This window comes from Eretmochelys imbricata, chromosome 5 (assembly GCF_965152235.1).
Source record: "Eretmochelys imbricata isolate rEreImb1 chromosome 5, rEreImb1.hap1, whole genome shotgun sequence".
NCBI classification, from domain to species: domain Eukaryota; kingdom Metazoa; phylum Chordata; order Testudines; family Cheloniidae; genus Eretmochelys; species Eretmochelys imbricata.
The window spans coordinates 16789704-16803347 of record NC_135576.1 but is presented as its reverse complement, the minus strand read 5'-3'; the positions used below and the strand labels follow the sequence as shown (position 1 = coordinate 16803347).

Genomic DNA, 13644 nt, shown 5'->3' with positions numbered 1-13644 from the left:
GGTTGGGGTGATGGAGGGGGCGGGGAGGGTCAGCGGGTGGGGTGGGGTGATGGAGAGGGATGGGGAGGGTCAGCAAGTGGGGTGTGATGGTGGAGAGGGGCGGGGATGGCGCTCACTGACTGGGTTGGTGCGGTGTGTGACAGTGAGGGTCAGCGGGTGGGGGTCAGTGACGGGGGTGGGGTGGCGGTGGGCCTCAGTGACTAGGTTGGGGTGATGGAGAGGGACGGGGAAGGGCAGGGGGTGTGTAACAGTGCGGGTCAGTGAGTGGGGTGGCGGCGGGACTCAGCGACGGGGGTAGGTGTCAGTGACTGGGTTGGGGTGATGGAGGGGGTGGGGAGGGTCAGCGCATGGGGTGGGGTGATGGAGAGGGATGGGGAGGGTCAGCAAGTGGGGTGTGATGGTGGAGAGGGGCGGGGCGGCAGTGGGGGTCACTGACTGGGTTGGTGTGGTGTGTGACGGCGAGGGTCAGCGAGTGGGGTGGCGGAGGGGCTCAACGACAGGGGTAGGTGTCAGTGACCGGCTTGGGGTGATGGAGGGGGCGGGGAGGGCCAGTGGGTGGGGTGGGGTGATGGAGAGGGATGGGGAGGGTCAGCAAGTGGGGTGTGATGGTGGAGAGGGGCGGGGGCGGCAGTGGGGGTCACTGACTGGGTTGGTGTGGTGTGTGACAGTGAGGGTCAGCGGGTGGGGGTCAGCGACGGGGGTGGGGTGGCGGTGGGCCTCAGGGACTAGGTTGGGGTGATGGAGAGGGACAGGGAAGGGCAGGGGGTGTGTAACAGTGCGGGTCAGTGAGTGGGGTGGCGGCGGGACTCAGCGACGGGGGTGGGTGTCAGTGACTGGGTTGGGGTGATGGAGGGGGTGGGGAGGGTCAGCGGGTGGGGTGGGGTGATGGAGAGGGATGGGGAGGGTCAGCAAGTGGGGTGTGATGGTGGAGAGGGGCGGGGCGGCAGTGGGGGTCACTGACTGGGTTGGTGTGGTGTGTGACGGCGAGGGTCAGCGAGTGGGGTGGCGGAGGGGCTCAACGACAGGGGTAGGTGTCAGTGACTGGGTTGGGGTGATGGAGGGGGCGGGGAGGGTCAGCGACTGGGTTGGGGTGATGGAGGGGGCGGGGAGGGTCAGCGGGTGGGGTGGGGTGATGGAGAGGGATGGGGAGGGTCAGCAAGTGGGGTGTGATGGTGGAGAGGGGCGGGGCGGCAGTGGGGGTCACTGACTGGGTTGGTGTGGTGTGTGACGGCGAGGGTCAGCGAGTGGGGTGGCGGAGGGGCTCAACGACAGGGGTAGGTGTCAGTGACTGGGTTGGGGTGATGGAGGGGGCGGGGAGGGTCAGTGGGTGTGGTGGGGTGATGGAGAGGGATGGGGAGGGTCAGCAAGTGGGGTGTGATGGTGGAGAGGGGCGGGGGCGGCAGTGGGGGTCACTGACTGGGTTGGTGTGGTGTGTGACGGCGAGGGTCAGCGAGTGGGGTGGCGGAGGGGGTCAGCAACTGGGATGGGGCGATGGGGCGCAGTGGTGGGGAGTGGCACAGAGGGTCAGTGACTGAGGTAGATGGGTGGATGGCTGGGGCAAGGGCGGGTTCTGACACTGAAATAAACTTCCCCACCGTAGGATTTGATCCTTTATCCACCTTCATCATTTTCAAAAACCCGAGGGCTGAGTTGCAGCCCCCAGTGTTGGCTGTGAACACCAGGCCTCATTGTGCCCCCAGTGAAATCCGTGGGGATTTGTAACGACCTGTGGGAAGGGCTGGGAGCATTCAGACAGTGCTAATAGGAACAGCAATGCCCCCTTAGCGCTGTGTGGGGAGCATCCTGAGAGCTGCAGGAATAGCTGAGTACCATAGGACTGCTGTGACAGCCAAACTTTCAGCCACTTTCAGGCTTTGTCTTTATTGCCAAAAAGGTGGAGTTTACCATCGTATAACTAACCAGTTAGTTATTTTGCTATAAAATCATAAGAGAGAAACATGACACCTGTAGGTTTTACTATGAGGTAGCTAGGTGAATTCAACGCTATCTTCCCCCATGTGTGGTTGACCGCACTCGTTTATTAATTATTATTTATATTATAGCACGTAGGAACGCCAGTCATGGACCAGGACATGGTTGTGCAAGGCTCTGTATAAACACAGAAGAAAAAGAAAGTCCCTGCCCTCAAATAGCTTACAATCTACTTACTGTAGTTTACTTTAGGGTAAAACTACAGATGCATTGTCTCCACTAGGATTTTACAGCAGGATAGCCCATAGGGTTGCCAACCCTCCAGAATTGTCATGGAATCTCCAGGAATTAAAGATTAATCTTTAATTAAAGACAATGTCATGTTATGAAACCTCCAAGAATTCATCCAGCCAAAGTTGGTAACCCTAACAGCCCATGATAAAAACACTTTTTTGTTTTGTTTTAGCAATTATGACAATGCCTGTTATGCTGTGTACCAGAACTTCATGGCGACATTGCTAAGATGCTTGTTGCTCCAAAAATGCAGGACCTTTACTCTTGGGCTGCATTATGTTAGCAAGCCATTCTGATTTCATCCACACTCTTAGGCAGTGATAAACATACATACTAGTCAGTTCATTACATAGTTCTGGGAACTTTGGCTGTGTATACGTTCTGCATTGGTGATGGCAATTTCTGTACATCATTTCTATTTTGTTCAATTTTAACTGAGAACTCCAGCCAAAAACAAAACTAAGAATGCTACTTATGCTATGCACTAGGCTCACAGATTATAACAGCATGCCGCAAGGGTCTACTTTAACATTTCCCAAGTACCTTTCTTGCTTTATATATAAACTGTTCAATGGAGAGTTTTTGAATGAGGTTTCTCACAGCTACTGACTTCCAAATCATTAGGATTTTAAATACAGCTATTTTATAAAACCAGTAAAGACCCCTGATGCTAAGGTCAGGGTGAACACTGGTTCAAAACATTTTTGATACTGTTTATGTACAATTGTATCCCATGATGAATACATGAGTGGTATCAAAGCAAGGTGGGTAGCAGCTGGATATCTGAAGAACAATGTTATTAATTTAAGCAAGCTTGCTGCTATCTAATTTTTCAAAGCTGAGCAGGTTTGGCCCTAAGTAGAATTTGGATGGATAAACCATCAGTAATTACATAATGTTTACCTGTGCTGATGTGACTACAGTGATTGACATGTATGATTATGTATATTAAATGTTCTAAAAATTTCTACATATTGAATTGAGCTGCACGACTCATTACTGGGTGCCCTTAATTGGTCCCAGGATAAGCACTGGTCAACTAAGGGGCAAAGATGGAAGTGAGCACCAAGTGTGATCCAGAGGAACCTGAGTGGAGCAAATGCTTCCATTCTGTAACTGATCCTGTCTGGTTCTGAGGGAAGAATTGTTATGTAGTTAAAGCACACAATAAAATCAACATTCTATTCTCAAGTATCAAGGGGTAGCTGTCCACAAAAACAACAAGGAGTCCCGTGGCACCTTAAAGAGTAACAGATTTATTTGAGCATAAGCTTTCATGGGTAAAATCCCCAATAAATCTGTTAAGTCTTTAAGGTGCCACTGGACTCTTTATTCTATTCTCAGCTGCACAACAAACATATCAAGTGGCCTGGGACAAGCCCCTTTAACTCTCTCTGCTTCTGTTTCCCTGATTGTACAATAAGGTTAATACTTCTCTACTTCACAGGGTTTTCAGAGGTACAGGGCACCTACAACTCCAACTTAAGTTAACTGTGAGTGTTCAGCACCTCTGACAATCAGGATCTAATCCTTATAAATCCCCTGAAAACACTTTGTTGGAAGCCATTATAGAAGGTACAAAGTATTAATCTAGCTTCTCCTTCCCCTTGGATATTTATGCCTTTATCTGTGCTGTTTCTTACCCTCATTGTGTCTTTGTACACTCCTGGTTTTTATTCCAATTCACCATAAAATACACTTCTGCTGTTCAGCCTTTCAATGATAACCCAAATAGACAATATTTTAAAATTACTGGACACTCAACCTGTGTGTCTTTTGTGTCTGAATTTGTCCTCTATGTTGGTTATACTAAAGCTTATTGGGGTAGGGACTGTGTAGTCTGTGAGAAAAGCACCAGGCATGTCAATGAATAATAATAAAAAGATTATATATTTGGGAATGTGTCGAAAACCCAAACTGTGTTTTTATACTATAACTACTATATGGAAAGTGATTCTCTGAGATGCAAGGAAGGAAAGGACAATGACCTATTAGTAAGCAGAGTCTGCTGCAGATCTGACCTTTTAGTTGTGTGAATCTTGGTGACATTTTTGTTACTGTATATTGAAAACAAACAGTACCGATTGTACATGTCTACGCAGTCTGGAATTTTATCTGTTCTTTTCTGAGGAAAGCTCAAAGGCTTTTGCCTCTGGAAACTGTTTTTAAACTATGAAGATCTTATAGCTTTTAACTTGTATTGAATTTAATTCCCCGGTGAAGTCCTTTCTCCTTAGGATTCAGATGTTGCAGAGTTCTGCAGCTGTAGGTATAGCAACATGACTGTAACAGTCATCAGAAGTTCTGAGCAGCAAGGGGTCGTAGTAATAAATGAATCCTGGCCTAGTGGTCAGAGTCCTGGACCAGACTCAAGGGACTTGGATTCTATTCCTGGCACCGCCACTGACCTGCTGGATAACCTTGGGCAAGTCACCTCTCTTGCACCTCAGTTTCCCTATCTGCAAAGTGGACATAATGATACGGACTTCCTTTGTAATGTTGAGATCTACAACTAGAAAGTGTATAGAAGATCAGGTATGCCTACAGAAATATATCTGAAGTAAAACTTTAACTGCTTACTTTAAACCCTGGGGGGATGAGCACTACAACAGTTCACAGTGGGGCAGCCACTGACCTTTTCTCTTTATAGCTCATCAGCGATACTCAGTCATTTCTTCAAGATGAGGAACACTGATTTAATGGAGAAAATAGGAATGGAATACCATTTTCTGAAGTGCTACTAGGGTTTTGCCCACTCTTCCAGTAATGGCTCACAAGGGGCAAAGTTCTCTGACCCATGCTGCAAATCTTTTGCATTTTCCACATTTGTTCCATGCACAGCATTTCCATTGACCACACTGGGAGTTCTGAGTGTGGAGAGAATGCAAACTAAGCAATAAAGCCACAGTGTGGACCAGAGAACAGAATCTTTAGCATAACATACTGGTTAAAAAAGAAATGCTTATTTATATCAGCTATATATGCAAACCATATTACAAAAGGCTTGTGAATGCCCCCTTGGAGATCTGTGGATTCTAATCCCATTTTAGGTTAATGTGAAGATGAATTTGGAGATATCCTGCTAGTCCCACTATTTACATATGTTACCATACACGGTTGTCAGAGCTGGGAGTCCCTACTTATGAGTCACCGAGGCCTGGAATAAAAAAAATATTGTAGGTCAGGATTGAGGGGCATTGACATAGGTGTATGGGTGATACCTGCACAGGACCTGCTGTAGGACATTAGTTGTTGGTCACTTACACTAGCACTGAAATCCATTACAACAGAGTAAAAATGCAAGTTTCTCTCAAGCAATTTAGTATCATTTTTGGAAAGTTCTGTATATTGAGCAGATACATTATTTTAAGAATAGAACAGAATCAAGCATAATTTGGGCAAAGGAAAATGCATTTTACTAAGAAAATAGAAGACCAGAACACTCATCTCAGTACAATTACAATATTATAAAAGGAAAAAAAAAAACAATTCACATTTCAACACAATTTTTTTGTTTCAGCTGACCCTGACCCTCCTGAAATCAATCAAATCCTAGATTGAATCTGACATCCTAAAGATTCTCTTTGTCTAGACTAGAATTGTTCACACAAGAACTCCCAATATAGAGTGATTTCTTTACCTCGTGTTTGAAATAGACAACAGTTAATTTTGCTATTTATTTTATTCCAGAAAAGCAGGCAGATCTACTGTGTGTAGTCTGGAGTAGGGTTACCATATGTTAAGTTCCCAAATAGAGGACACTACCAGGGGAAGGAGAATACAGTTTCTTTTTACTTTGAATATTTAACATTTATAAACAATATCTAACATTTATAAATAGCCTCAAAAATAAATGTAAATCAAATTTAAATGTACCTTTTTACATGCACTCCTTTTCTACTGCCTTCTTCCTGTTGTGCCCATGCATATTCCTCTGTAGAGCATATCTTTCTCAGCACTGGCTGATTGCTCAGTAAGCAGCCATGGAAGTCTTTGCAAGATGTGTGCCTGAAGTTGTACTGTACAAGCAGGATCCCTTTCAGCAACTCAACAGTCCATACCACGCCAGCCTTACTTCTATGCTGCTGCACTGCCTCCAGAGCTAGGCACTCGAACAGCATCACCACTCTCTGGCTGCCCAGCTCTGAAGGCAGCGCTGCCACCAGCAGCAGCACAGAGGGTGGCAAACCAGTAAACATGCACGTCACTCTTAGGGCACGCCAGGAATTGCAGTTCTACCAGAACTGATGTTGAAAAAAGAATGAGCAAGGAAAAATCACAGACATTTGTTTGTATTTCAAAAGTCTGCCCGGATGGAGATTGGTGGACCAAAAAAGAGGTCATGTACGGGAAAACCCGAATGTACGGTAACCCTAGTGTGGAGAGTAATTCTGATTTCCATTTTTATTATAAAGGAACTTCTTTAAGGACAGATGAGCAAAATTCTGAAAAAACGATTGAATGCCTATATAACACAATGATGTGTGCTCCATGAGAGGCCTTGATCCCTGCTCCCATTGAAGCCAATGATAAAAACTCCTCCTGACTTCAGTTGTGCAGAATCAGGCTCTAAAAAACAGGAAAATCAGGAAGGTTATGCAGGTAAAACTCCTTACTGAAGTCAATGGGACTTTTGCTTCAGTAAGGATAAATAAGACCTGCTGAATTTGCCTAGATCTTTTAATGCTAAAAATGTTCTAAAACTGCCTCAGCTAATTTTACTGATTAGTTTATAAGAAGATAGTTTCCAAAGTAATGGGAGACTTCTCCCCCTTCCCTCAAAACTAAAATGGAAGGGACCTTTCTCATTTCCGAAGTGCACTCTACAATCATCCAGACTCATAAAAATTGCTCCTTAAAGTGTATTTCTAGTCTGAAGGTTTCAGAAATGTTCACTATTTTGTCTCTCTGTTTGGGTGCACAACTTTGGACACCTCAGGCCTGATTTTAAAGCTGCTGGAAATATGTGGCTCCCATTAAAGTCTGAAACTTTTGTTGAATGTAAAAATGACATTTTCTTACTCATTAAATCCAGTCCATGTGTATGTTCAGCAGATCTGACTCTGAATAGTAACTTTTTATTTTTTTAATGGTCTTTGCACCTGCTGGTCCACCACAGCCAATGGAGCTAAGAGAAAATGAGCTGGATTCTATTCCATTTTATGAATCAGCAACACAACTGGTACAAAAGTTCCAGTCAGCTACACCTGTACAAGCCTGTTGAAGGCAATGCGAGTTCACAGTTGAACGTGAAGACACAATTCCCCCAGCAGACGCTTTATTAGACTTGAAGATCATGCACAAGAAGAGATGACTCTAAGCTCCCTGGCTGTGTGCGCATGGGCTGGTAGTTAGAAAAAAAAACAACTTTCTACCTGTATACTGAGCACATTTGTTTTGGTGTCAGAGAGATAAATATGGAACCTCATGAGGCCATGCTTAGTCATTTTTCAGAAGAGAATTGCATGTAAAGACATCTGTACACAGTATGCTAAATTCCCTCCAATGCTTACATAGGTGCATAGGGTTTGGACAGCTAGCAAGTCAAACAGCTGCCATGAACATAGGTTTTAAATCAGCACCAAACACTGTGCTTCAGAAGGTAACAGCTGCAAGAAGAGGCCTATTGCATGCTGGGGTGGTCCCATATGTGCCATCCTGAGATATTATGGAGACATGAATGTTAGAAGTACCTAGATAGGTCAAGATGGACAAATACACAGATATAGACAGATGACTCTTCTACCAGAGGCATGTTACAACAGCATTCAGCTGGAGTTGCTACTGGTTTGGCATTAATGCCCAGATCTGTTTTTGTATGTTCAATCAATAATTATTTGCTGGTTCGATGATTTCCCTTTCTCCAGCATTCATCATATGATAAATAGATGTAATGTGCAGGACTGATGTTGTGAAAGTTCTTATACAGCATTTGTGGCAGTTGTGGGCATTATATAAAAAACAGAGAGCAATACGATTTGTAAACTTCGGTGTATCATTTACAATCATGAGAGTATTAGAGTCTGAATTTTTTTATTCTCACATTTCATACCTAAAAGACTGCTAGATGACAAAATGAAATGATATTAAGAGCTTGATCCTGCACTAAAAGTAAATGGTAGCAGGACCAGGACCTAAATGAAAGGAGATAGCTGCCTTTTTGTGCCTACTTAAAATCCAGTCTGAGCTGAGATACATGGTTGGATCTGTATGACAGCAATGATGCCACTGTTAACTTGGCAATAATCCAATTCTCTCACAGTAATATTCCTTAAAGAATAAGACTACTGTTTAGTAAAAAGGAGCCCTTGTCCTTTGTCCCTTCATTACATTTTCACACGAAAAGAGTTAGTGATAAAAACCTGCTAGAAAAAGTACAAAGAACAAATTTATCTGCTCGGGGCAAACAAATTAAATACTGATGCGGGTGAAATGATACTTCACTTACAACATTTTCCCATTAAAGCTTGTAAAATGCATGGAACATCATGCAACATCCTAATATGTCTAAAACAAATGTATGTGGCAAGTTACACTTTTGTATTAACCAGATACAACATTGGACTTTCACGCACAGTTGTTAGCCAAAAGTAGTATAAAATATACAAAGCTTTCAAATGCTTTTTATTGAGCATGTATATTTTCAGGAGACAAAGTGGGTGAGATAATATCTTTTATTGGACCAACTTCTGTTGGTGAGAGAGATAGGATTTCAAGCTACACAGAGCTCTTCTTCAGGTCTGAAGTGCTCTGTGTAACCTCGAAAGCATGCCTTTTTCACCAGCAGAAGTTGGTCCAAAAAAGATATTACCTCATCCATCTTGTCTCACTAATATCCTGGGACCAACTCAACTACAAACACCACTGCAAACATGTATATTTTGTGAAGTTAGGCCATGTTCTCTTAGTCTTTTTCTTTTTGTTAAGTGCACATTCCTTTCACTTGTAACACAGATGTTTCCCTCCTTTGTTCTCTAAAGGACCGATACTGGTCCCATTGATGTGAATGGGAACACAACTGGGACCAATCCTGGACAGAGCTCAGCACCCTCAGCTCCATTGCCTTTAATGGGTGCTTAGGATCCTCAGCACCGTGTCAGAAGTGCTTAACACTGTATAGGACAGGGAGTGGAGGAGAGTTAAAGCATTTCTTCTGTGTGCACAAGTCATGGGAACGTATGCAGATTGAGGACAGGATCAGGCCCTAAGCAATGATTTTTAGAGAGAAGTATGTGCCTATTCTGCACAATTCAGTGCTATAGAATGTAACATCAGTGATAAATTTTTTTTTCTTTGGATTAAGATCATTTCCTTTATTGATAATTGTGTATAACTACCCTTGAAAATGGTTGCAAAGCAAAATCAGAATTAGTTAAAATATGAAGCTGAACACTATGGGGTTTCCTTTCTGGATGACAGATCAGTGAATTTTCAATAGTTTAATTCATACTCTCAGGCAGTTTGAATGAACTTATTAAATATGATAATACATAGAATCTCTCTCATCCCTTTCAGCATGTATTTAAAAATAATAAAAAGGAAGAATGAAGTGCATCCAAAGTAGGATTACCTGAGCTGGTATCTCAGTCACAAACAGAAAACACAGTGGTGGTAAATCATATGTATAATCTTAGGTCCCAGTTATGATCCAGCGATAACTGAACAACAAAACCTGGTCACAAGTTAAAAGTTGCAAGTTAGATGAGATCTGTGTACTAGTAACAAAGTTAAATCCCTGGACTTCCATGATCCTTACCCAGTTGCAAAGACATAGTCAGATCTTACCTACATTAGAACTTCGAAGCATTCTGTATCCAGATCAGGGAACAACTGTATTCTAAATGTGTCTTCTGTTTCAGTTATAGATCTAGTATAGACAGGGACAGACTCAGACAGGAGAGCTATGCTCCCTCCTCTCCTTTTCAGTGGCTTCTTGTATCTCAGACGAAGTTTCAAAAACATTCACAGCTGGTCAATGCCACTACAAGCCACTTTTGAGCAATGTAATGCTCTTGGCTCCTATAGATGAAGGACAGCAAGAAAATAATGGAGTATGTTTTGCAAAAACAGGAAACCTGGTCCACACTTTTATTAGAAGTCCCTGCCAATTTTTTTCTGTGTTTTGGCTGACAGTATCAGCTGCTACCCTTACAGCCTGGGGCAACAGCCTACTGCGGTCAGTCAATGCCACTCTTGAAGGGCCTAATTTTCAGAAGTGCAGAGTACCTACAGTTCCCATTGACTTTAAATTGTGGCTGCTCAGCTCTTCTGAGAAATAAGGCCCTAAATGGAGCTATGTATGTTTCTATTTAGTCACAAGGTACAACCTTCCCCCAATGGCTGAGCACACAGTCTCTGCAGTCATTGCTGACCCAGGATACAGAAGACTCCTGTTCAACACATGCCAGGCCATGAGGGCAACATATGGAGTGCTTATTTTTTTCTTTGTTAAATTCATATTTTCACTGGAAGGAGTGGGGAAATGTTTGTTGCATGTTTACTTTAATACAATGATGCAGAGTTCCACTTACACACAAATAATTCATTCTCAATTCATGCTTTGGTGAGATTTGAGTTTTCAGAAGGCCTGGCAGTTATTTTCTGTACTAAATAAATAATGATCCCAGAATAAGATTCAAGTTTAAATTAACTTATAAATACACTAGAAAGCAAGCATCGCAAAAAAAGATGAAAAGGCATTCTTTGTAAAAAAACACCATGTGCGTGTTGGTCTTTTTTATAGATATATATATTGCGAACCTCATAATTCACAAAAAACACAACAACCGTAGAATTTAGAGCCACCTCCACGCTCCGTGTTTTACCAAAACCTCAGTATATTGTCAAGTAATTTTCCCATCACTGCTTTTTCTAAATATCTCAGCCTTCTCGCCTCACCTAGTTAAAATCCACTGCAAACTCTACTTTTCTTCCTCTCACCTTTTGCTCTTAAAAAGATTAAAATCAATCAATCAATCCATGTTTATTTTAAAACCATAACAGAGTAAGCAATAAAAGGATGGGGGGGGGGGGGGAGCTCTGCACCCTCTTCAAGGGGACATGGTAACTGTGCTTCCTGCTGTGCATTCGTTTGCCATGGATATAAAGTCTGTAAATTTATTCCTGTATCTGGATCTTGGCTTCTAGCCTGTCAGTTCAGCCAGAAGAGGTATTTATTTCTGCCATTGTTCCTTGACACAGCAAAACTCCAGTAAAGCACACAGTTCCCTTTGTCTAGTCTTACGTTATCCCTTCTCTGTTGGGGATGGTTTTAACAACGTCACAGACAACCACAATAGCAACATTCTGTGTCTACTAACGTAGAGAACTGGATTTCACTCAGACAGTAGATGGGGGGAAACGAGAAGGAATCCAAACAACAATACCCACGTCAAATTCAGGGCCTTCAATGCAACAGAAGGCTAAGCCTGAATGAATCAATGAGAAAAAAAGAACTAACCTAGCAATGGTCTAGCCACAACTTCTGATTTCATATGGAGTAACCCGATAGAAATTAAATTAAATTCACATTCTGTGGCTTGAAGGGGAACAAGGGATCGACTGAAAACTTTTGAAAGTCAGACTTTTCGAGTCTTCTATTCACACTGAGCTACTGGGAGTCTATCAAGCGAAGACTGCAGGAAACATGCAGTCAAACCACTGGAAGGGCACATATCAACAGCTGCCTGCAGCACCCACTGTTCCAGCTTTATCAGTAACAGAAAAAAGAAAGGAGGGAAAATAATCTTTGTTCAAAGCACTAAGTAGATCGGTTTTGGAGTCACTTCTGGTCAGTGATGGGTCACCTGGCTCTACAAACTCCTCACGTGAAAACAAAGGATGTAAGTTCTAGGAAGAACACAATGCTGAGAGGTTTTCTTAAAGTAACAGAACCTTAAAAAGAAAACAAACCAAACCAAAATCTTTTGGCAGATAATTTCTGAGTTCTGCAGCTAAACTGAACCACCTGTAGCTTCCACAACTCACTATAAAGGATTCTGTAGACTGCTTTATAAACTGAACCCCAAAAAGTAGAATAATCTGCAATAGTTTACCTTCTTTTGCTTAGATAAAAAAAACCCGCTATGATGTGATTATTTTCAGACTTTTCAAGAATAACTTTTTTCAAACTAATTCAAAATTTTTTCTAATGATAAATTCCATACAACGATTGAACTGTAGAGTACAAATATTGTTGCAAATTTCAAATGTGCACACAACACTGGCCTCCCCACAGCCAAGAATTTACAAAGCATGACCACTGAACAGAGTAGCTGAATGAAGCATGGAAACCTGGACACATGTAGCTTTGTTCTGCAGATGGAACAGAATCTGCCATTTGGATACATTTGGCCTTTTTTCTTGACAGATTCTTTCTGTGATGCCACAATTCATTGTTTGTGATGACAATGAAGAAACTAGACAGAAGACTTCGTATTAAAAAGCAAAAGCAAATATCTTGGCAATCAGCAATGATGAGAAGGAGAGATACACTTCATTATCATTTGTCTGTGGCTAAAATACCATTTAAAAATTCTCTGGTGTGAGGAGCGCTCTAAACTTGAGTTACAGCATTACTGTCATTTAAATTAATTTTGGACAGCTATATCATTCATGTGATGTGAGTCATCACCAATATAGTTTAATCAGATTTTTATAGGAAAATCTGTCACGCAGGAAAATGAGGGGGTGGAGGGGAGACAACAAAATGAGGAAAAATAAGTTACAAGTTGCAAAAGTCATTATCGTAAATTGGTCTGAAAAGAATTCCCTGCAGAGTAGAAGACAGCACCCGAGGAGTGCAATCTTTTATATGTCAGTGCATTTCAGATGGTTTTGCCGTAGCCAGAGGCCAGTCATACACGTCTGGCATGAAGGATTCATATTCATAGCTCCAAACCTTTGATCGTATATATTGGTTCTTGTCTGCAGGTTCAGGGTAATGGAAAGCCATGTTGTTTGCGTACATAAATTCCATAACCTGAAAAGTTAAATCAATGTACAGTTTGTGCCTGTTAATACTTATTTGGATGGTATACTACGAAAACAGAACAGAACTTCAGCTAAGCTAGTGAAATTAGATGTATTAAAAAAGGCTTGGTCGAGGGTAGTAGATAGTGTCAAATAAAAAATCACATTTCTGATTTTTTGTTTACCTCCCATTATTACAAGTATCCCCTATGCAAGGAAAAGGGCAGGGTCTCATTCTAGTGCTCACAAGAGAGTGTAAAAAGGGGGCCTGGTTTACGTATTGGCTGGTGCTTGAAGTCCCTAAGAAGGCATGATTGGCAGCCAAGAAGTAATGGCCAACTCCCCAGATCGTTGGTGTATATGCTACAGACCTGCAGGATGTGCTGGTCTGGGTGCACTCTACTTCTGGAAGGCAGCAGAATGCTCACCCAGCTTGGATCCGTCCCC

At 42.6% G+C, this 13644-nt stretch overlaps 1 protein-coding gene across 1 annotated transcript in view; it reads right to left on the bottom strand.

The window, feature by feature from the left end:
* Nucleotides 1-5619: 5619 nt before the first annotated feature.
* Nucleotides 5620-13644, bottom strand: part of ME2 (malic enzyme 2) — a 47180-nt gene continuing 39155 nt past the window's right edge. Inside the window, exon 16 of the mRNA XM_077816676.1 lies at nucleotides 5620-13207. Within this exon, the coding sequence (XP_077672802.1) occupies nucleotides 13043-13207 (165 nt within the window). The 3' untranslated portion in view covers nucleotides 5620-13042. The remainder of the gene's footprint in view (nucleotides 13208-13644) is intronic.